The sequence below is a fragment of the Caloenas nicobarica genome, chromosome 1, assembly GCF_036013445.1.
Source record: "Caloenas nicobarica isolate bCalNic1 chromosome 1, bCalNic1.hap1, whole genome shotgun sequence".
Lineage (NCBI taxonomy): Eukaryota > Metazoa > Chordata > Aves > Columbiformes > Columbidae > Caloenas > Caloenas nicobarica.
The window spans coordinates 153,923,111-153,946,443 of NC_088245.1; the positions used below are offsets into that span (position 1 = coordinate 153,923,111).

The following is a 23,333-nucleotide window of genomic DNA, read 5'->3' on the forward strand; positions in this document are numbered from 1 at the left end:
CAAGTTCAGCCAGGTGGTGATCTGGCATATAGTTTAGCTTGGAAAAACTACATAGAGGCAAGCTCACATTGCTGAGAGCCATGCCAGAGCATCCCAGTCTGACCCAGGGCCCACCAAAGCTAATGAAAAGATTCCCTTTTGCCATTTTCTGGTTCAGGTTTATGCAGAGGGCACACACCAGCCATAAGAAGTGAACATTGCCCATGAAGTTTGTGCTTTACTACCCTCTGATTCACCTGGAATTAGGGAGACTGTTCCTATGAGAAAAGTTCATACAAGTCCTAGAGAACACGTAGAGAAAAATTTAAATTCTGGAAATCCTATAGGTTTACTATTAGGTAGGTAATTTATTCCCAGAAGAGCTTACAGAACTCCTTTCTGAGCATGTGTGTAGTATTCTGATAGTACCAGCTGACAGTGATTGTTAATTGTACAAAATAAATGAACATTAGTAATGAAGGGAAACATGTATTTGCATCAGCCAAATGTCATAAATAAACTACCCAAGGAGAAGCTTTCAGCCTTCAATTAGCCTTAGCTCTTGTGCAAATAACATTTGAGTTTTGTATAAGACAATTAATTTAATTTTGTAGATAATCTACATATTGAATATTATAGTTGATTTAAAAGGTTTTGAAAGAAATAAAATAATGGGTGGGGCTTATATAAGCAATTTAGACCTGTAAATTTGGCTGAGTTTGGTTTTGCATACTGGAAGAGCGTTATTTTCCTGTACTAGTATTATTCCGCTGGTATTGTAAATTATCATGGAAATGCAGAGATACTTTTGTTGCATTTGCATCAGGGAAATAGGTTCCACAGTGTTACAGAATTCAGCATTTAACGGTTGGGGCAGACAGTTTAACTCTGAAAATGTGTTTTTTAAAAGCCTCATTTTCCTTGATGCCGATTTTGTATAAATAGGTGCAACTGAAATCCAGGGGGTAGTCTACTAAAAATTCAGAGTAGTTTTTAGGTGTCATGGTCTGCAGTTCTTGTGTAAGTGGTGTTAAGTTTATATGTGCCATCTCAAATGATATACATGTGATATGCTAAATGACCAAATGGTCAAGACAAGATTTGCATTAATTCCTTATTCACACTGCTGTGTCCTGGAAAATATTCTCATTTGACCTCCTGCATCGAAAACTTAATGGTTTACTTGATGTGAGTCTGTTCTTTTACTTCTGAAGATTTGTTCCCTTTTGTATCAGTTGAAGGGTTGGTAGGGCAACTGATGACATCTGAATTTATGAAATTTCAGGGGCCCCCCGGCACTCCAGGACTTATGGGCAGCCCTGGGGCAAAAGGAGAACCAGGAGATTTTTCTTACGATTCTATCCTGAAAGGTGAAAAGGGAGATCCTGGTTTCCCAGGACAACCAGGTACTCCTGGAAGAGAAGGCAGACCAGGGAAAGATGGATTGCCAGGCCTCCAGGGTCCGAAAGGAGCATCGGTATGTGTATTTCTTTATCTTTACATGTTGTCCTACTGTGTGTTAATTTATGTTTGCATACTGTCCTATACATTCTGCCTTTCAGATGAGAATTCACATGCTTTTATGCCCTTATGAATGCTTTTGTTCATTGGCCTCATTCATTGTTCCACATCTTGTCCTTACCTTGAGTAGTTTATTCTTCCTTGGAGGAAGATTCCAGTTTCCCTGGAACTAATGAGAAGACTATTTCAGAGTTAGATTTTTACCCTTTCTTTTTACGTGTCATGCAGATAAGCAATCCGACTCAAATGTAGTCAGCATTCAGGACTATAGAGCAAGGTTACTTCCCCCACAAAGTTGTGAGCATGGACAGTAGTTCTGTTCCTTTCTCCCCTTCTCACAGCTTGATAGTGAGAACTGGCATGGATGATTTACCTGATGTCTGGAGGTGATTGAAGGAACGCAGTTATCCAAGTAGAGGTTGTTAAGACAAGATTCAGCTCTGTTCTAGCATACATCTCTTCTCATGGAAACTAATGCTTCAAAGTTTTCGCTGACAGAGAGTTCAGCTGGTATGGGTGTGGAGCTGAATGCGGTGCTCACATCTGCTCCCAGAGCCACCACTGGGAACACAGCCTACACGGTCCAGTTAGCTGCATTGTACGCTAGATAGGATTTCCATGGGCTATTCCACATGGAACCCAGTTCTATTTCCATTGAACTCGGTGATAAAAATTCCACTTTCTTCAGCATTACGGATACTTGTGCTAAATCCAAGTTACAAGATTTTCAAAGAGTGAAGACTATGTGTTCTGTCTTGCCAATCGGGCAAGAAGTAAACTTACACTTTCCAAAAATTAGGGTACAGCTGGCTTGAAAGGAGAACGTGGTCCCCCTGGCCAACCTGGATTCCCTGGAGTACGTGGTGAAAGAGGTTTTCCTGGCCCTCCTGGGATAGGCACTGCAGGGTTACCTGGTGACAAAGGAGACAGAGGCTTTGCTGGAACCCCAGGTTTACCAGGCCTTCCAGGTAATTCTGTGGTATGCTTTAAAAAAAAACCAAACATGCCCTTTAAGTGGTACAACTTAAGAGCATCACTGAAATTTAAAATTTAAATAAAAAGACTTCCTAATTTAAATAAGTGTTTGCTTTCAGCAGTAAAATTGCAAGTTTACCTGGAGAGTTTGTTAGGCCAAATGGGATGATTTACGTTCATCCTAAATGGAGTTCATCCTAGTTTTCAATGAATCTTCCACAAAAAAACTTCATAACAAGTCAGTTGTAATGGGATGGATAGACTAATATTACTGGGTGAGATGCCCTTTTATAATTTCATTGCTTCCTGTACTTTATACATGTTTACATTCACAGGAGCAAAGGGTGAAGCAGGACGAACTGTACCACTCCCTGGACCTCCTGGAGCGGATGGTCTTCCTGGGCCACCTGGTTTCCCTGGACCCCAAGGTACAGTAGCCTGTTAATCTTTATCTGATGATCATAATGGCTCTGTTCCCCGGAAGCTAGATGTTATATTAACATTTGTCTTGTTTTCACTTGCAAAGGTGACAAAGGGTATCCTGGGCTTCCAGGTAGACCCGGCCTACCAGGAGAAAAAGGTGCTGTTGGGCAGCCAGGTATAGGGTTCCCTGGACCTCCAGGACCCAAAGGTATGTTGGTGTAACTGCAGTGTGGATGGAGCCATGGCTGCGTGAGATTTGTGAGGTGCAGCTGAAGAACCTCCCTTGCGGAAGGTTGCTTTGTGCAGTGATGTAGTGCAGATACAGACAGTGTCAGAGCTACTGCCAGAATATAAAATGATATAGTACAACATCTTACATTACAGCAACTGATGTTGCTGAGAGATGAGATGACTTTCTGGGAGATGAAGCACTGTGTGCGGTTGGTCAGAAAACACGCTGACAAAACATTTTTGGGCCAGAGCTAGCAGCTCTGCTGTGTCCCAGGCAGCTGAGAGTGGTTTTCTTAGAATACCAGCTTACTCAGCACAAGTTTAGTCTTCCCTACATGGCCATTGTCAAGGTATGAACATAGCTTAGAGGGAGTCTAAATGTTCATATTCTAGTTTTGGATTTTTGGGAGATGTATTTCACAGTGCTGCTACTCATTTAGAGCTGGATGGTTGGTCTTTCAGCAGCCACCTCAACCCCCAGAATTCTTGTGTGTCTTCATTATTATTTCATTTATTACGCTTCCACACCCCAACGAACTGGAAAGGTCAGAAAGACTTAACAAGGAGAAAGGGTAAATCTTTACCTGTGACCACCTCTAGTTCCTTCAAGACTGGCATGGGATGAACCTGAACAGAAGAGGTCTCTTGCATCCAGAAAAAGGATTGCTGTATTCTGTTTGATGCCAGCAAGAAAGGAATGACATATCAAATAAGTTTCTTTCAAGGGCCCTTCCTTGAATTCAGCTCTGCCCAATGACTTTCCTGGGGCTTAGCGTAAAAGCTGGATTTCCCACTCCCTGAGACCTTTGCCTGGGAGAGGAGCTTCATGTCAGTTTATTGAGTGTGTGCTGGTGTTGAGTGAGTGCTATCTTTAAGTGATTTGTAGAATGTTGTATGTATTCCTTCCTGCCTTCCCAAGGTGCAGTGCATGGGCCAGCTGTGGCATAGAAACCTCCTGTGTGCAACCCACAGTGGGATGTGCAGGACATGTCACATGACAGATACTGAACAAAAGGTGTTAATTCACAGGTGGATTTAGTTGTATAACCCTCAGTCTGATGCCTGGCACATTAAGCTGCCTTTTCTGAACAAGTCTTTGGGAACCCAGTTTTCCAAACAGGATGTTTCTCAATTACATGAACCCACAAGTTATTAATTCAAGAGGAGACACTCAGCATTTATGTCTTCTGGGTTGTTGTATCTCGTCAGAATCCAAATGCTGCAAGAAGCTCAGCTTTTGAAACTGTTGAGACATTGGGTGCTGGCATCCCTAGAAGTTTGACATAAAAGACTACACAGAGCTTTTTAAACACATCCCCGTGAGGATGTGGATAGTTCAGTTAGAGACTTGAAGAAACAGCAGAGGACATTTACAGGCAGAGACAGTAACGATGTGAATTTTGTTTTGTTTACAGGTTTCCAAGGTCAGCCTGGCTCACCTGGTCTGCCGGGGACTCCAGGAACTCCTGGCCTGGATGGTTTGCCAGGTGTACCAGGTCTACAAGGTCAAAAAGTAAGTGTCAGCTGCTGACGTGGTTATCTGTAACTGCCCATGTTAACAGGAATGTGTGAAAAGATCCTGCTCTTAAAAAAAAAGTTGACCAAACTGTCCTTCATCTTATATTTCCCACTATGCACACAAAGGAACAGAGTAATGGATGAACGTTTAACATGAATGCTAAAGAGCTTACAGCTCCCCCCTGAAGTCAGTATAGTGCTCTGAGTGATTCAAATACAGTCAGTGAATTAATTATTGGTTTTGATGTGTTGATCGGTTGTGTTTCTTTGGCTAGGGTGAACCTGGTGTAGGTCTCCCTGGCCCGAAGGGGTTGCCAGGCCCCCCGGGCCCGGCTGGCATCCCTGGAGAAAAGGGGAGTCCAGGACTGCCTGGCTTACGTGGCGAGCAAGGCTTCCCGGGCATACCTGGGCAGCAAGGATTCAGAGGTAATGTTGCCAGAAAAATACAGCTCTGTATTTCTATTTCTTTTTTTTTAAAGTCCCTCCCCCATAGACGGAGTGAAAAGCATCTTCACCACTGAGATATCCTACCGATATCTCAGGGTATTGCCCTTTTTCCTTCCCCTCATTTTCTTGTGCCAACCAGCGACAGCAAATGCTGGCAGTGAGGAGCAACCCTTCCTCCGAGCCCAGGCAGGAGGTTTTAGAGGCTGAAACAAGGTCTTGTTGGCCAGTTGCTCCCAAAACACCTTGCCTAGCATCCACAGCAAACAAGATCTCAAACAACATGAAAGGAAACTTGATCTGTGTCTCCGTCTCCCCGCAGGTGACCCCGGCCTCCCAGGACTGCAGGGCTTGCAGGGCCCCCCAGGTGCGCCAGGGCTGGGCCCCCAGGGATCGCCAGGACCCACCGGGCAGCCGGGACCCCAGGGACCACCAGGTGAGAGGAGTAGATACCCATGACAGTGCTTAGGAGCGGGCTTTTGGCATAAATGGATATCGGCGTTGGTAAAAGCGTTGCTTGTGAGATGTTTTGCAGTATGAGGTCAGTGAGGGTGCATGGAGCGGAGGGGCATGTTTGGCGAGTTCCTCCGTCTGCTCCAAAATGCAGGTGAGGCCTCCTGAGAAAAACCTGCCATTTTGTTCGGTCTCGTCAGGTCATCGGTGGGTAACATATGAAGGATCAAAGCCTCACTTAGAAAATTAGGACTATTTCTGCTGTCTGGCTTTGAGTCTTTGTTCTTCCTGCCATATAATTTCTGAACTACAGGTGGATGTTATCAGGTATTCTTGTTAATGGTGTTCCCTATGCTCCATTAAGGACTAATTCTGTCTCTCTTGTTTTTCCTAGGATTTCCTGGAATAAAAGGAGAAAGGGGCTTCCCTGGTATCCCAGGTCTAGATATGCCAGGACCAAAAGGGGATAAAGGTATCCAGGGCCAGCCTGGAGTACCAGGGTCTGTGGGGTTACCTGGCCTGCCAGGTCCGCAGGGGGACATTGGACTGAAAGGATCAGCAGGTAAACAGCTTTTTCCCTCAGAAACCAGCACCTTTGACAACTGTATTATTAAGTTGTGGTAGCAAGATCTTTCACTGGGTTAGGAACTGACCAACAAAGAGCCCAGGCTTGAGACAGCACACGGGCTGATGTCAGTAAAGCCGCTCTGTGCACATGTAACTGAACTGCTGCTCAAGTCCTTTGGTGGATCAAATCCAGCAGCTTGCAGGAACAAGCCTTCAGCCTGTAATAATGGAAGGGGGTTATTCTGCAAAGTTTCGGTGACAGAATGTGGTTTTAGTAATGCCTTTATCAATCACAGCATTATTTACTGTAATAGGAAGTTTTAAGAATCTGTCAAAAACCCATTACAAACTGTGTTTCATTCTGGTTTTCATAACACTATTTTTACTATTGTCTTCTCTGTCAGGCTATTTTAGATTAATCATTTTCTTTGTCCCACTTTTCCTTAAGTAGTGCAATTCCTAATATGATAGGGAGTACATCATTCCATTTCTTGTTCTGCTTTACATTGCTTGCTTTATTTCTGTTATTTACTCTTTCACTTTGGTTTCAGGACTCAAAGGAGAAATGGGAGTTATGGGAACTCCTGGGTTGCCAGGAACTCCTGGACCAGTTGGAGATCGAGGGTTGCCTGGTGAAAAAGGTAAGAAAGAGATTTTTCTCAAAATCAAAATTGTAAAATCCACCTTTTTTTCCCAACAGAAGACAAGTCTGGAAATGACCCAATATAAGGAGTATGCTTGGCCTAAGGAGTGTTTTATGTCAAATAACTTCCCTGTAAGTGTAGAAATAGTGAAATTTGGAAAGCCATATCCTAGGAGCTGTCATGTATTTGGGCACTGAGCCAGGATTTTTGATCTGTTCTTCAACAATGTAAGGGTTTGCTAGGTGCGAGGATGCTATAGGTATTACTCCAAGAAAAATACTGTTTGAAATTATAAAAAGCCAGCAGAAAGGTTTTAATTAAATCCTTCAAATAATGCCCTGTATTACTGCCAAACTCTTATGCCAGTTGTTTTGAGAGACTAAAATTAATGGCTGTGAAGTTGGAAAAATATGTCAACTTTCTTGACAGAGCTATTGTGAAGTCATGGTAAAAAAAACTTTGTACAAGATAAACGACATGTTCCAGAGCATGGTATTCAGTGCTCAAAATTTGGATAAATAGCTAATTTCATTTGTTGTTGTCTACTAAATATTTTTGCGAAGTTTTATGTGGCACTGTAGTATTCTGTGCTATTCCTTTATAGGTAGCCAAGGTTTCAAAGGTGTAGTTGGACCACAAGGTGATCCTGGTGTCAAAGGAGATAAAGGTGAAGCCGGTCTCCCAGGAAAACCCGGAACGATGGACAACATGGACATGGTTAGTCTCAAAGGCCAAAAGGGAGATCAAGGAGAAAAAGGTAACTTTAGTCTCTGTGAACACATGTAATTAACACTCGTATACTGTTAAGCAGCAATGCCTTGAGTCCAGTTGTATCTTAGTTCTAGACAACAGTTTTTAAAATAAGATGAAATAATTTCACAAAGCAAATGCAGATATTTTTCCAATAACTTTCAACTCCATAGAAAGAAAGATTAACCACAGGGAGAAAGGGTTTTGTTTGGATGGGAGAAGTTCAGTTTGTCCTTATAAAATCCATTTTACCTCTTTTATCAGAAGACTGTCTCAAAATAAAAAAAAAAAAAAATCAGAAGTAGAAACTAGAGCTTGCCAGAAGAGAAAAGGTGTCTTTCAGTTAAAACATAAAGCAAAAACGCTGTTGAGGCCATGAAGACCAACTGATACTGTAAGAGAAAAAGGGCCTCTTTTGGCACACATTTTTCTTTGTGACCTGAAGAATTTTCAGGAATGACACACATGTATGCCACTGATAACCAAGAGATCAATTTATGTCAGTTTAGAAACATCTGCAAATATGCAGGAGAAAGGCAATCAACTTTCTATTTAGAAACTTAACGGTGGTAGAGATATTAGATTTTTTTGACAATGCATTATTGGATTTTTATTTTTAGTGCAACATGAAAATTTAGTTAGGACCATTCTCTCTCCTGTTTTTCTTTTAAAAAATAGTGTATATTTTATGTATTTTCATTCCTTGTCCTTTTTTTATTATGATTTACTTTTTGTTTTAAAATCCTATGAGAGTTTTAAAATAAATTATAACTGTTTTAGTTAAAATAGAAGTGTAGGGCTTAGAAAGGAGCTACTGAGATCATGTAGTCTTCTATTTCACTCAACCATATCCTTCAGCCTTTCATTGTAAATCATCTTTTCTGAAATGATTATAATTCTTGTTACCCTTTCTGACTTCTCCCCTATTTGGTTGCATCCTTGTTAGAGTGCACTTTGCTGAAACAAGTGAAGTGTTTCAACTCAGGCCCTGCAAGAATGAAATTTCCCTTTACTGAAACAGCAGCCGACTCTGTGATTAGCTGTAATCCTTAGTCCTTTACTTCTGGACTGCTTTTGAATTTCATGATGTTGACTTTCAACTTTTACTCTTTGAAGTCTTTCTGCAGTCTAATCCTGTCCTCTTTTCACATCCTTCCAGTTTAGTGTCATCTGTACATTTCATCAGCATATTCTCTGTTGGGATCAGGACTTGAGACTCCTTTCCAGTTTGGCCCTGAATCACCAATAATTACACTAAGTTACATTTGAACTGTGGGAAGAGGGGAGTTCCCAATCTTATCTCCACATCCTGACTACTTGTCAGAATGAGACCTGGGCTCATGTGCCTTGGCTGGGTCTCAGAGAAACATGGGCCTGTGGATAGGCCGTGCCTCCCGGCTTGGACAGCCAGGGACTGCGAGGTAGGGCAAGATAAAAAGTGGAGTGCATCTGCCTCTAAGCTGAGATGCAGCTTCTGCGAGCACTTTTGTATTTGGTGAGGCTCCCAGCCTATAAAGATTTCATCTAGATTGATTTTTCTAATTTGTTTCTGATCTTAATGTATATGATGGTATGAAAAGCCTTAAAACAAATCCACATAGGTTGTTTTTCACTACTTTCCTATCTACTATTGGCCTGTAGGTTGACTGATGGATAATTTCCTTTCCAGAAATCCAAGTAGCCACACTGATTACATGCATATAAAGAAGCCTTTGCTGAGAAATTCAAATGGTTAATTTCTTTGGTTTCCAACTCTATCAACTCTCTAGCACTTAAAATGCACTCTTGCAGACTTGTGTGCTCTACCCTTTCCTGACCCCTCACAGTCTGCCCATTGGCCTGGCTCACACAGCCTGGAAAGGCAGGTTCCAAACAGACTACAGCCTGCCAATTGCTGCTCTTATTTTGCCCATCTCATCCTCTTCAACCCAAAGATAATTAGTGTCAGCAGAGAAAAATAAGCTTCTGAAATACAAACTGTGTGGAAAAGACACAGTATTTTTATGGAAGATTGTCAGTGGTGTTGAATGAAAAAAAATGGTTTTGGACACCTTGGGATGTTTATAATAAAATCCGCTTACTTAAAAATATTCAGAAAGCTGTCTTCAGTAACCTATTGTCCTGCACGTATATGCAACACTGACAGAAAGGGTTATGTCCAAAAAGCTTAGACCTTAAGGCTGGAGAAGAGGCACACCACAGAAGAAGATGAGGAGCCTTCTGGAACGATGAGGATGCTTTAACATTAGATAGGACTGGGGGAACAGCAAATTTCTGGTTGTGAACAAATCAATCATTTCTGTTAACACCTGATATTGTCTGGCACTTCTGAAGTAACTCATTAATCTAACGCAAACTCATGTCCACTTGCAATTTCTTTTAAAGATATAACTTGCCTTGTAATTTGCACAGACATCTGTAAAATTGTAAGAGTTTGCAGCCTTTCCTCAGCACTGGTTTAGTAACTGGACAGTTGTGTTTTACTCAAGCGTCACTCTACTGTACAACATATGAAGCTTGAATTCAGCCATTTCCTTGTTCAGCAGAGAAGGAACAGTGATCAAAAATTAACTAGAAGGATTATTATATGGCATTACAGTAAAATTTTGATAAAACTGATCTCACTGTGTTTGTTTTCTTCATATCCAGGGGACCATGGAGCAACAGGAGAAAAAGGGTTACAAGGGGAATATGGAGACCCAGGAATTCCAGGGAGGGATGGTGAACCTGGTACTCCAGGACATCCAGGTATGTCTGAAGGTAGCAACAGAGACTGTTCACATGCTGTTTTAAACCACCTTAACTAATGGGACTCTTAATTTCTCTGCTGTCTATAGGACCAAAAGGTGATCAGGGTCCCCCAGGGTACCCAGGGGATCCGGGACTTCCAGGACAAAAAGGATCAGTTGGTGAAATGGGTTTGCCAGGTACTGATTGCTGGGAATTTCTTATTATTGTTTTCTTCAAGTTATTATAGAACATTATGAGAGACCTGTATGGAATATTCGTTGGTGTAGATCTACTAAACAGTTGTACTATTTGCAATGTCTGAACTTCAGCCTTTTGGGACATTGCTTTCTGAACCCTATTTGATATACAAATAATGGGATGATTTCCTAAGTTTCTACATGCAATTTCTTTAATGGGATGTGTAGAATTAATGTATTTGTTGCAGGCAGTGCAGTTGTTCAAGCGATACTTGTTAGTCTGTCTATGTCTCTGCTAGTATGTGAACTGTGTTAAGCTTCTTGTGCATTTTCCCCCTTCTAAAATGTTTGGTGAGTTGCTGTGTACCGCATGTTAGTTACAGACTGTAGTGGAGGGGAGTGTTGTTGCTGAGGGGATTAGTAAAGAACAGAATGGAGAAGAACCTATATCTCAACACGGAAACTTTGTCTCCACTCAGATGGCCTTGTGTGTGGAGTATTACAGAAATCAAAGGTGAAAGACTGAAATGGTAAAGGGGGACAGGAGAGTTTGTTACAGCAGAGTCTCTTTGTCACTGTGGTCCTGTTAGAAATTATTCCAATCCACATAAAATTTTATTCAATTCATATTTTTAGCAAGAGCTATGTTTAGTCTGAATCTAAGATTATGGCCTTCTTTTAGGAGGAGAGCTCATCTTCACATAAAAAGTCCCATTTAGAGAGGGAATTTCAAAAGTTAATTTACCAGCTGGTTTAGTGAGTTACATTGCTTTTCTAGCTCTGAATAGCTAAGGCAACACTGAAAAGTCATTGTCGACACTGCTAGGATGCCACTAGTTCTGATACACCCATTTTTTCCTCTTTTCTTACTAGGAACACCTGGAGAAAAGGGTCTCCCAGGAGTACCAGGTTCACCAGGCACACCAGGGTTCCCTGGGCAAAAAGGTGAAAAAGGAGACAAAGGAGCACCAGGTTTTCCTGGAATTGGCTTTCCAGGGTCTCCTGGTGAGAAGGTATTTAACACCCCTAAAGATTTAATTTTCTATCTCTACCAAGTACCTCATTTGAAAAGATGCTGTTGGCCTTTAAGCTATTTTGTTGTATTTTCTGTTATGCTCATTTAGATACCTGATGAGAAACTTGAAAGGTGCGCATATGCGCAGGTTTAGATGCATTCTGTTTGATGGAACCGTTATCTCCAGGGTTCTTATTTATTCTGTCTCTTCAGAATAGGCTGATTTACAGTGCAAGAAATGTGGGGGAGGAGAAGAACTTTTAAAAATACTAAGTAAATAAAGTGAAAACGATTTCTTACAAACAGAGCAAATAACCACACTGAAATAGTGTTTCTGTACTTTTACAAAGATACTGGGAAGCTGAAAAAAACCTACAAAATGCTCAGATATTACTGAAAAGAGAACTGTATTAATACTGTCTGTAAAGTTAATTTAATCTCGAATAGTATTCTATTAGGATTCTCATTTGTTTCACATTCCTTTTCCTAGCAATACAATGACTAATCATGAATTTATAAGTAAAAATTTTAAAAATAAAACATACTAATCTGGTAGCCAACTCACTTAAGACTTAAAAAAAGATTTTTTTGAAGATGATTAAGTGTAATAAGTAAGTTAGGAGGCTAATTCTGAAAAGACTTTGTAAAACCCATCATAAAATTGCATAGGAAACTACTCATTTTCATATATTGGTATTAAGCAATTGCTAGAAAAGTCAATAATTCTGATAGTGAAATTTAATGCCAAATTTAATCCTAAATTACTCTGTTTATAAATGGAAAAAGAATGAAATGCTTTATAAGCCTGATGGATAAGAGGGGTGACATCTACTATTGCAAAGAGAAAAAGCTGTTTCAGAATTAATGTGTGGATTTTACATGTGCTACTTCTTCTAGGGAGAACCAGGAAGGACAGGTAGTCCAGGCTTGGCTGGAGATAAGGGTGAAAAGGGTAGTGTAGGACTTCCTGGAATGCTGGGTGCCCCAGGTCCCAAAGGATCCCCTGGCATGGCAGGATTTCCAGGTAAGTGTTTATGCCTTAATAAATCAGAAAGTGCAGTGAAAAATCAATGTGAAACTTGTACCAGATGTCTCTCATGTAAACTCGTGTCCTCTTCCTTTCTTTAGGGAGCCCCGGCCGCCATGGAGAAAAGGGTGAAAAAGGACTTCCTGGCTTAAGTGGCATTCCAGGCTTAAAAGGAGAACCAGGTAGAAAAGAAATATAAAGCACCAAATGCTATGGTGCTTAAAGTATTGTTCACCTCCAGGCAGTGGCTAAACCAAATACTGTGGTGGTCTGCATTTGTGTTGTCTCATGTATTTCATTTCATAAGCAAAAAAAGATAGTGCTGTTACCCAGGTAAATCTGAGTCAGTGTAGAGTGGAGCTAATATTTCTTTTGCACTGTTTGTGGAAGAGATTTTACCACCTTCCACAAGACTGGTTGTTGCTGCGGCCATTAGTTCTGTTGTTTCTGAGTTCATTTAAAAAAACATGAAGTTGATCCCTGGGCCCAAACCTGAATCACCACATTAGCATCATTACACAGATGTTGAAGAGGAAACAGAGTAGGGAGGAGAGCAAGTCCATTGCTGTTAAAACAACTTCTTTGAACTTGGAGCCTTGTGTTGCTAGTTTACTGGCTGCAGGACATACCATCTCTTTGGACAATTGGCTGTGCTATTCACAAGTCTTTACTGGAGCTCCTGCACTCTAAACTCATTGAGATTCATGATAATTAACTATGTCAAAATCTGTAATACTTGAGCCCTGTCTCACCCTGATTTAATTCAGAAGTAACCTCAGAGAAAAGTCACACTGAAGTCATCGTGCAAGTATCTTCTTTGTCTCTGTGGGAGCAAAATAATAAATTACGCTTTTCTTTAGAGGAAAATAATGTATTAAAAAAATGTCTGATGATTCATCGCTGAAATGAAAATGGCAATGATTTTTCAGGTGAACCTGGCATTCCGGGTCCTGCTGGTTCCATTGGACAGAAAGGTGAACCAGGTTATGATGGGATTCCAGGTGCAGCTGGTGCAAAGGGTGAACAAGGTACTGTGACTGTCATGTTAAGTTTATGGGGTACCAAAATGCACAGAGGCAGGGAATACAAGAGTAGCCGGTAGAGGGGTGTGCTGGGTTTGAGGTACTTTAGGTGGAACCTTAGAAATTAAATTTAGTCTGGTGTCGTGCAGGCTACTGAATATCATAATTGTAAAGCTGATCATTTAGATGAGTAACTGTGTTTAATCAGTGTAATCTTGAAAGAATTTCTTTCACAAAAGCTGGCAATACTTTAAAGAATTGGCATGTTTTGGAATTAATTTCAAACTGCAACTTAGCTGTGAAATAATGGAGCAGGCTTGCCTTTTCTTACGGTAGCATTTTCAATCATACAGGACCTATTGTACTGGATACAATACTAATATATAACAAAGACAGTCTCTGCCCTGAAGAACTTGTGCATAAACCATTTGTTTAGATTTTATATTTGCTTAATAGAGTTTTGTTCATTACAGGTTAATTTTAAGTGTTGTCCCCTCTTCTGATTTTTTGCTACCTCTACATTACAGGTCTTCCAGGTAGAGGACTTCCAGGATTTCCTGGTGCAAAGGGAGATAAAGGTAAAACACTTCTTTAAACAAGCAGCAAACCTCCCTCCCAACATAATATAAACATAATTCTGTAATTCAGACATACTTTCTGCTTCCTTCTTTTACATGCTTGGCCTTTTCAGAGCAGGCAGAAGCTCTGAGAGGCTCAAATACTAATTTCTGTTACAGTGACAGCATCTTGGACATGAGTTAGATATGCCCTAAAATAGGTAATTATTCGTAGTGTGGAATTTACTGCAAGCTGTGCTGTGATGAGGTAATATAAATAACTCCTGTATTTGTGTGCTGTGCTTTTGACTCCAAATATTTCTGTTTTCCTACTAATATTGCAAGAATCAAAGTCTAGTGAGGCTCTGTGCACCAGACAGCTAAATACAGTAGTTTCATGGCCAGGATACTGCAGTAATTTTTTTACATGAGTCTTTTGTGCAGCCCAGATGCAATTTTATTCATTGCTAAAATAGTTATTCTCTATAGCTCAGCAGAGCATGTCTAAGCTATGCACAGGAGCATGGTGAAGACATGTGAAAGATAGCAGAGACCTGATGAGATCTTACTGAAAATTGTTATTACCTGGGCTCAGGACTTATTAGCTTGGGTACAGGCACATAGCTGTCACAATTTCAAGACCACTTGTGGTCTTTGCAAAGTGTATCACTACACTGTGCTGTGAGAATGGCTTGATTGGCTTGAGTCAGTGCTTGGTCAAGGTGTCTGTATTGCACCATGCTCCATTTTATAAGTATGTCCCAGACACTACACTGCAATAGATGCAGTAGTGAAGAAATATTGAACTGCTGCTGATGAAGAAAATTGTGTACAATTAAAGGATTTTCAATTTTCAGAACCCAGAAAACAAAAAAAAGATTCAACTAGTCCATCTATGAAATTAATACGACATGGCAGATTTTGAAGAACTTACATAGCTTGAAACATTAATACCCTTCCTCATTCATAAATACAGGAAACTTGTGTGGACAATTAAAAGTGATAAACCAGAATTTAGAATATTTTTATTTACCATCTCAGATTAATTAACAGTCATTAATTGCTGAGAAAGCCCTAATATTAGAGAACTTATTTTAATAAGCAAATTTTCTAATCATAACTCAGTAAGGCATGTAGAATGCTAGATTATGAGAGCACTTTTCTCACCTCACCCATCTCATTTTGTCAGCACAGCTTATTTTAAAATATCTGGTTTTAGAGTAAATAGATATCCAATTGACATCATTCGTGTTCCAAATGTATTGTAGTTCCAAAAAACAAGTCCAGGATTTAAAGACCGTGTTCAGTTTAGACAATGAGCCAGTGATAGCGTTATGAATTTTATTTCTCTTATTTTTGTACTTATACCAGCTAACCTATATTCTTTTTGCTCAATCGTGATCTAAAATTTGACTCAATTGCAAATGTTAACTATTTGTACAAGCCTGAAAGTAAGTACTAAGTGACTAAATCCAGATTTTAGTAAAAAGAGTATTTCCTCTTTGTCCAGGAGCAAGTCCTTTTGTGCTTAGTCAAGCAAAGCATCCATTACTCAGCTATGACAATAATAATTGTAATGGAGTAAGGGTTTGGAGGCTTTGTATTCCTTGTGGAAGGACTGATAGAGAGATGCTGAATGTTCATCTATTTTTAGAGTGAATTAAAATAGCCCAGTGAGTGGTTTAGCTAAGAAAAGATATGTTAATCAAACTACTCTTTTTCTCATAGTTTGTGTGATAATGTGGAAATAATACAATTTGCCTCAAGTTTTGTGTTCTTGTACAAAAGTATAAAGGCAAGGTTGATATTTCTTAAGGAATAAAGTTTACTATGAGCGGATGTAAGACAGAAAGTTCCAGTGGCCGCGATCCTTTCTCTAACTATGTTTTTTGGGGGTTGTTTCAAACCTTAGGTGCGAAAGGTGACATGGGTTTTCCAGGATCCCCAGGAAGTCCGGGGATCCCAGGCCTGAAAGGAGAACCAGGCTATGCTGGCCCACCGGGCCCCAAGGGCAGCCAAGGGCTTCCTGGGCTACCGGGAAGTGCAATGGAGGGCCCTAAAGGAGACAGAGGACCCCAGGGCCAACCTGGCCTTCCAGGTAGTTCTCTTCACTGTTAACATACTGATGTTAATCACGATTCACCTAATTAATTAATAATATAATCAGTTTTACATATCCTCGTTTATCGTCTCCTCACGGATCAGAGAAGAGCTCCCCTCCATGGGCAGTTTGGCTTTATGTCCTAGCACAGGCTGATTTTATGTCCTCAGGCAGCTGGTTTTGTCCAGAAGTCTTTTTCTGATGTTGAGGAGTTTGCCTCGCGTTTCCATGTTTCCCTTTGGACTTTATTTACTATTTCGAGGCAGCCATGGCTGTATGTTCCTATGTCCCGGAGTGTTAATGTGTTTAAAAATGGCCCAGCGTGGCCTTAGCTTGGCCGTGGCCCTGCGGTAGAGGTGAAGGAGGAGAGCAGAGCAGAGCTGCAACGTCTCTAGCAGGTTCACACCTGAGAACATACCACCTGTTGGTTCTGCACATATAGAAAACTCTCCACTGTTTTCCGTCAGCCACAGACTGATAAATGATACAGGTCCAGTCAGACGGAGAGTCATATGGGCCTCCATGCAACAGATTCTCCGACTTATTTTCTTGAAATGTTATGATAATTACTTTGGTTCTGCCCATCTGTAGATTAAACCCGCTCGTTCTCCATCAGGGACTACTCTGAACAAAGTTTGCCACTGAATACTCTCTTCTTCTGGTTTGTAGGTTTACCAGGTCCAACAGGGCCACCAGGACCCCCAGGTGTGAAAGGGGCCAAAGGAGAGCAGGGGAGCAATGGCTGGCCTGGGACTCCTGGGAGTCCAGGAGTCAAAGGTGATCCGGGTTTCCAGGGATTGCCAGTAAGTTCCTTTCAGTGCTCTCCAAATTTGCTGAAAGCTGGTTCTTGTAATTAACGGGTATATTAATCATAGGTGTTTCTTGTCCAAAATAATGATGCTTTATGCTCAAAGTGCCTTTGGACTCACTGCTGACATAGTAAAGTCAGTTTGAAAACATTTCCATTCTCTCCTATTAAAGGCTGCCTAGCAATAAGCCCAAGTGATCTAATGAACTTATTAGAAATTTATAGATAGTGAGTGGTGACATACAACATCCAGAATATAATTTACAGTGTATTAACAGTACAGGATGGCTGCAGCACATCCATAAATCCTGCAAATGCATTAGTAGTTAATTTTAAAGGTTGCATATTTCATGATGAATTGCCTTCTGAAAATACCTGAACTGTTTGGTTTTGTTATGAAACCTTTCAAATAAAGTGCACTTTCAGTACTGACAGTGATGAAATATAGCTACTGATTTAGAAATACAAACAGGCAATGCTATTAATACATTGTTGTCATATATTATTCATTTTCCCTGATCTAAACCAGTCCCTTTTCTGTATAATAGGGAAAATGAAGTAGAATAGGACAGTCAGCCAGAATAGTTGGTCTTCTATACTCTTTCTCTTGGTGTGTCCACTGCCTTTTTCCACACTGAAAAAATATGCTCTGTATTTTAACTTCTCATTTCCTCTTTCCTTCTAAGAAAATAATAACAGTAATAATAAAATTTATGGAAAAAGGAAAAAGAAAGCAGGTAGGTATGACTGAACACTTCCTAGTGTACAAAAGGAAGGAATACCCAGGAATAACGTCCTGATGTGAAAAGCGGGATACTGATAGTGGACTTAAAAGGTCCACATTATTCTTGATAACACAGAGATCTACTGTATCCTTTTCTACATCCAGGAGTCATTTCACAGAGACATTAAGGATTTGCTTCAGTGTTCTGACACTAGATCTTGGCTATGCCTTTTTATCTTTGAGACCATACCATAGCATACCAGCTTTGAAGATAGTAAATTTAAAAATAACATTCCAGTATATTTTCCCTGTTCTAAGAATTTACAATACTTCTGCAGAGAGCTAAATTTCTGTACCCTGGGAATTCTAAAGCATTTCACATGTTGATATTCCCATCCAAAACTGTTTGTTTATCGAGAATGGGCAGTGCCAAAGGATTTTGATTTCATGCCTTCGGTCAGAAGAAAATGTTTTACGCTCCTTGAGCCACAATGCACAGTACTGGGTTGTTAACTTAGTGTGAAATGCTCCATGGAAACCTATTTCAATAGTAAACTTCCTCTAGCAATACATACTAAGATGGGTTTCTAATGTCTTCATCCTCCCCAGTGTGACAGGCTCCTGCCATGATTACAGCTCAATTGCTCATACACATCTCCAGGTACATGGTAACCTATATCAAAAAGAAGATTTTGTTACAATATGGGTGACACAGCCTGTCCAAAAATCCTATCCAAAAAAAGTGAATGCAGAGATCAGACCATGAAATACAAATAAATCCCTTGGGTTTTTCTATGCATTTTAGCATGGAGGAGAAAAGAAACATTTTCATCATTTTCACTAACTGAAATAGTTTTGTTCTGTTTGAAAGAGATCCAAAACAAAATGTTGTTTGCCAAGCTATAACTGATGAGGAAAAAAAAAAAAAAAGTTTAAGAAACTGCATACTGTTGTGGAAAAAGTATTTTGATGGAAAGCTTGCAATAAACTCCTTTTATAAATAATTCCATTTTATCACAGTTATTAAAAAAGTCTTTTAATGAGATTGTCTGACTCATGACTGTCTTCTGAATGAATGTTAGCCCTCCTAGTTTGTGCTATAGAAGTTTAAATGCTATGATATATAGAGAAGGCTATTTCTTTAAACAATCCTGCGTACTGTGACTATTTGACTGAAGCAAACCAGGGAATCTTACTTCATTAATAGGTCCCACCACTCTGAGGGTAGCATTTCTTTTGTTTAACTTTGAAAGTCTCACTGTTGACATCCATTTTTGAGCTAGTCATCTCTTCTCCCTTTGCAGTCAGTGGAAAGCATTAGATGTTGGTAGGGAGCCATTCTTCTCACCTCAATATAAGAATATAATGTCAAATGATAAATCACTCCTGTGCGTGTCTATTCTATTGCCCTCCAAATGTGAGGAGATGAATCCCACCCTTGGTGTTATTTTTCACTGACCTCTGATCAGTAAGTTCCTTAGCAAAGGGATTTTGTTTCTTTCCTCTGCCTGTGTTCCACATTTTATTATATGGGGGACTATCACTGACATTGCTTCAGCCAGGGAGAAACTATACTTACAAGCTCTTTGCAGATGGTCTGCGACAGAAGAAGCAAAGGAAATTGGCAGTCATTTAAATGACTATTTACAGAATCTTTTGAAATATGGGATTGGTTTTCCTTGAAGTGATGCTACAATGAACTTGCTACCATTAATTTCAGGGGAGTAGTTTATAATAGTGAAGGCAGAAGGAGGAGTGTTTGAAGTGTTTTAAGTCTTTGAGTATTTTAGCCCTGTTGAAAAGTGAAAATCTTCATAGGATTGTAAATTGTTGAGCACATTTATTTTCATTCCACATGTGAACGAAGAAGTTTTCAAGTCTGCTGTGGTCTAGAATTACCTCAATTAATTATCTAACTAGGAACCAACTGCTGGGGCTGCACTGAAATTAGTATTTGCTGAGATTTGTGCTTACTGACATTTTTCATAACAACATGGTCTGTGATTAAGAACCTTTTTATTAGCTTTACTGTTAGTGAGACCTTATTCTGATCTGTATCTTTGTAAGGCAAAAAAAAAGTATAGTAAGAAAAAGGTGTCATGCTTGTTCCTATAAGAGTAGCTTCTCTGATCGTGGTAGAGAATAACCATTCCTTAAACTTAATGGTTTTTCTCTTATATTAATTTTTTTATAAGTTTCTAAACAATACATAGCCTATTTGAGAATCATATCATAATAGTGAAGGATAACTATATGTTACATTTTCTCTTATACAGGGTAGTCCTGGTTTACCAGGAGATATTGGTCAAAAGGGTGATTTGGGACCTCCAGGAGTTCCAGGTGTTCCAGGTGAGAAGAAAATTTGCCATATTCCTAAAAAGTATGCAAAGATGTCTCTTTCATATCCTTCCTCTCCCCAAAAAAGATACTCAAAGAATGTTCACCCTATGTTACAAATTATTGAAACCAAACATTGAAAGCTGCATCAAAAAGCACGAAAGAAGATTGAGATTTTTTTATAATTCTTATAATTTGGAGGTATTATTAATTAAATTTTAAAAATTTGTTTTCAATCATCATTTCTTTGGTGACAGTGCTGTCGCTTGTATCTTTTTCTTTCAAAGAGTTAAAAAGTACTTGTGCAAATAAAGTTGTGGCCCTTACATGATCATGGGATTGTACATGATTATTCTGCACATATCCTTCCAAATCAAGGAATAATTGAATTTTCATGTAAATATTTCCTTTGATTTCAGGGCCAAAAGGATCTCCTGGCTTCCCAGGCCTTAAGGGTGAGCGAGGTGACCAAGGTCTTCCTGGATCTAAAGGTATAATAGAAAGACTTGCTTTTTTTCCAAAATGTTATTGTTAAAACGGTTATTTGTGACTAATCAGAAGATATCTCCTTCTCCCTTTTATTCAGTGTAAAAAGGTAGAATGTGAAACCAGATATTATCGTATCAGCATTTAAATGGTCAAATTAGATTTTAGTACTGGGTAGAGAGTGTATTTATCTACTGCTCTGAAAAATCAATACTGAGGTTTTGTCATTATTAGAATCTTTAAATGGTATTCTAGAACCGTAGAATCATAGAATGGTTTCGGTTGGAAAGGACCTTCAAAGGTCATCTAGTCCAACCCCCCCTGCCATGGACAGTAACATCTGCAACTAGACCAGGTTGCTCAAAGTCCCGTCCGACCTGGCTTTGAATATTTCCAATGGTGGGGCATGCACAACTTCTCTGGGCAACCTGTTCCAGTGTGTTACCGCCCTCACTGTAAAAAAAATTCTTCCTTAAGTCCAATCTAAATCTACCCTCTTTCTGTTTGAAATTGTTGCCCTTTGTCCTGTCAGTCAAGATCCTGGTAAAACGTCTCCATCTTTCTTGTAAGACCCCTTTATATATTGAAAGAACACAATAAGGTCTTCCCAGAGCCTTCTCCAGGCTGGACAACCCCAAGTCTCTCAGCCTGTCCTCACAGGAGAGGTGCTCCAGCCCTCTGATCATTTTCATGGCCCTCCTCTGGACCCTCTCCAACAGGTCCATGTCTTTTTTCTACTTGGGATCCCAGAGCTAGATGCAGTACCCAGGTGGGGTCTCACCAGAGCAGAGGGGCAAAATCATCTTCTTCCACCATCTGACCATTCTTTTCATGTAGCCCAGAATACAACTGGCTTTTTGGGCTGTGAGCACACATTGCCAGCTATTATTCAATTTTTCATCTGCCTATATCTGTAAGTCCTTCTCCGCAGGGCTGCTCTCAATCCCTTCATCACCCGGTCTGTACTGATGTTGGGGATTGCCCTGACCCAGGTGCAGGATCTTGCGTTTGGCCTTGGTGAACTTGATGAGGTTCACATTGGCCCACTTCTCAAGGATGTCAGGATCCCTCTGGCTGGCATCCCTGCCCTCCAGCCTATTGACTACACCACTCAGCTTGGTGTCATCCACAAACCTGCTGAGGGAACTCCATGCAGCCTAAGGTCTGCGCAGCTATTTCAGATCTTGGGAGATCTGTTTGCCTGGAGACTTCAGTGTAGATAGGCTGAAGTGCTTCCATTTGGGTTTCAGCCATAGCCTTGCAGTTGCAGTGGTGGACATCATTTTCTTCCAGGAGGTCAGTCTCCTTATAGTTCTTAGTAAGAGTCAACTTAAAAAATGCTAATTCTTTTGAAAGACGTCATCTTTCTAATTCTAATTCCCTGGAGACCTGAAGCTTCTGGTTAGGCTTGCGCAGCCATTAGTTAGTTGACGTGATTGTTGTGGCTGAAGCCTAAACCTGCTGGTGAGCAGAGTGGGCAGCAGCCCCATAACTGGCAGGGCGTGCAGCTCTTCTGAGCAAACTGCTGCACAAACTGTAAATGCCACCCTCAACAGATGCTGCTCCCTGTTTGCTCACCCTGGCTGCAGTGTTTCTGGTCAGAGCTGCATCTGTGGGCCTGCTCTGTCCTGTCTGGTGAGAGATTGGAATGTAGGAGGTAGAAATATGGTTTTTAGCAGCAGCACGCACAGCTACTTAGGTGCTACAAGAGACTTGTCAGTCGCAGAGGCCCAGCCCAGTCTGTTTCCCACGTTGTGCCTTGCACCCCGTTGTCTCCTACCCTCAGTCAACTTTGGGTTTGGCTTCTTAACAGGCATGACCCTCCTCAATGTGCATGTAAAGTCTTGGACACATTGTAGTCTCATAGCTATAGGCTCTGTCTATTGTCTGACTGCATAAAGGGTAATATTGTTTTCTCACTATTTGATTGTGCAGTACTGAATACATGCTGATTTTCTGTTAACTTCGGCAGGTTTACAAGGCCCACCAGGCCCACCAGGTGCTTTTCAGCTTGTTAAAGGAGATCCTGGCTTACCCGGCCCTGTAGGACCAGTGGGTCTCAAAGGATTCCCAGGACTTCCAGGTCCCAAAGGGCAGCAAGGTGAGAGTTTCTAACTTGCCAGTAGAAGTACATTTTAAGTAATGTAAAAATAGACCAATGATAGGCTAGACACTAGAAGATTTTTGGTATAATATTATCCAGCTTTTATAAGCCATTTAAATTGTGTCAGCGACGAAGAAGAGAGTATTTCTCTTTGAAGCTCATCCAAGGGAGTCCCACAAGCAGATGCCTTCCTAGGGATTTTTTTGTAGGCTTTCACTCTGCAGTCATCACATCAGTATCTGAGATCAGCAGGAAGCAGAATGACTTGCAACACACTGCTCATCCTTTCCCCAGAATGCATTTGTTATGGTATCTTGTCTTTAGTGTCGAATCCAAACTTAATTACTGTGTGTCTCTGGGAGAACAGAGGCATGATGAAAAACACCCTGACCTTGGAATGGAAAGTGTTTCCTCAGGAAGCTTGTTCCATAGTCCTAGATTTTGTCTCTTAGTTTAGACATTACAATTTTTATAAAGAAAAGGTGAATTGCAAAATTTAAATGCATTAGGGAATAAGAAAATGGAGCGAAGAGTAGGACAAATGAAATGCTGCCACAAGGACACATGTCCTTCAGAATCACAGAACGTGGAGAGTGGGAGTTCAGAGGTGTTCTTAAGCTATTAAGATTCATAGAATCATAAAATGGTTTGGGTTGGAAGAGACATTAAAGATCATCTAGTTCCAACACGCCTGCCATGGATTGGGGACACCTGCCACTA

At 40.5% G+C, this 23,333-nt stretch overlaps 1 protein-coding gene across 1 annotated transcript in view; it reads left to right on the forward strand.

Moving 5' to 3' along the window:
* Positions 1 to 23,333, forward strand: part of COL4A1 (collagen type IV alpha 1 chain) — a 129,982-nt gene that overhangs the window by 93,999 nt on the left and 12,650 nt on the right. The window contains exons 25-46 of the mRNA XM_065628273.1: positions 1,265 to 1,456; positions 2,300 to 2,468; positions 2,811 to 2,903; positions 3,002 to 3,106; positions 4,545 to 4,642; positions 4,923 to 5,073; positions 5,414 to 5,527; positions 5,939 to 6,106; positions 6,663 to 6,752; positions 7,360 to 7,512; positions 10,155 to 10,253; positions 10,343 to 10,432; positions 11,306 to 11,445; positions 12,345 to 12,471; positions 12,576 to 12,656; positions 13,404 to 13,502; positions 14,024 to 14,074; positions 15,966 to 16,151; positions 16,824 to 16,957; positions 19,963 to 20,035; positions 20,443 to 20,514; positions 22,482 to 22,610. Of these exons, the coding sequence (XP_065484345.1) occupies positions 1,265 to 1,456; positions 2,300 to 2,468; positions 2,811 to 2,903; positions 3,002 to 3,106; positions 4,545 to 4,642; positions 4,923 to 5,073; positions 5,414 to 5,527; positions 5,939 to 6,106; positions 6,663 to 6,752; positions 7,360 to 7,512; positions 10,155 to 10,253; positions 10,343 to 10,432; positions 11,306 to 11,445; positions 12,345 to 12,471; positions 12,576 to 12,656; positions 13,404 to 13,502; positions 14,024 to 14,074; positions 15,966 to 16,151; positions 16,824 to 16,957; positions 19,963 to 20,035; positions 20,443 to 20,514; positions 22,482 to 22,610 (2,614 nt within the window). The remainder of the gene's footprint in view (positions 1 to 1,264; positions 1,457 to 2,299; positions 2,469 to 2,810; positions 2,904 to 3,001; positions 3,107 to 4,544; positions 4,643 to 4,922; positions 5,074 to 5,413; positions 5,528 to 5,938; positions 6,107 to 6,662; positions 6,753 to 7,359; positions 7,513 to 10,154; positions 10,254 to 10,342; positions 10,433 to 11,305; positions 11,446 to 12,344; positions 12,472 to 12,575; positions 12,657 to 13,403; positions 13,503 to 14,023; positions 14,075 to 15,965; positions 16,152 to 16,823; positions 16,958 to 19,962; positions 20,036 to 20,442; positions 20,515 to 22,481; positions 22,611 to 23,333) is intronic.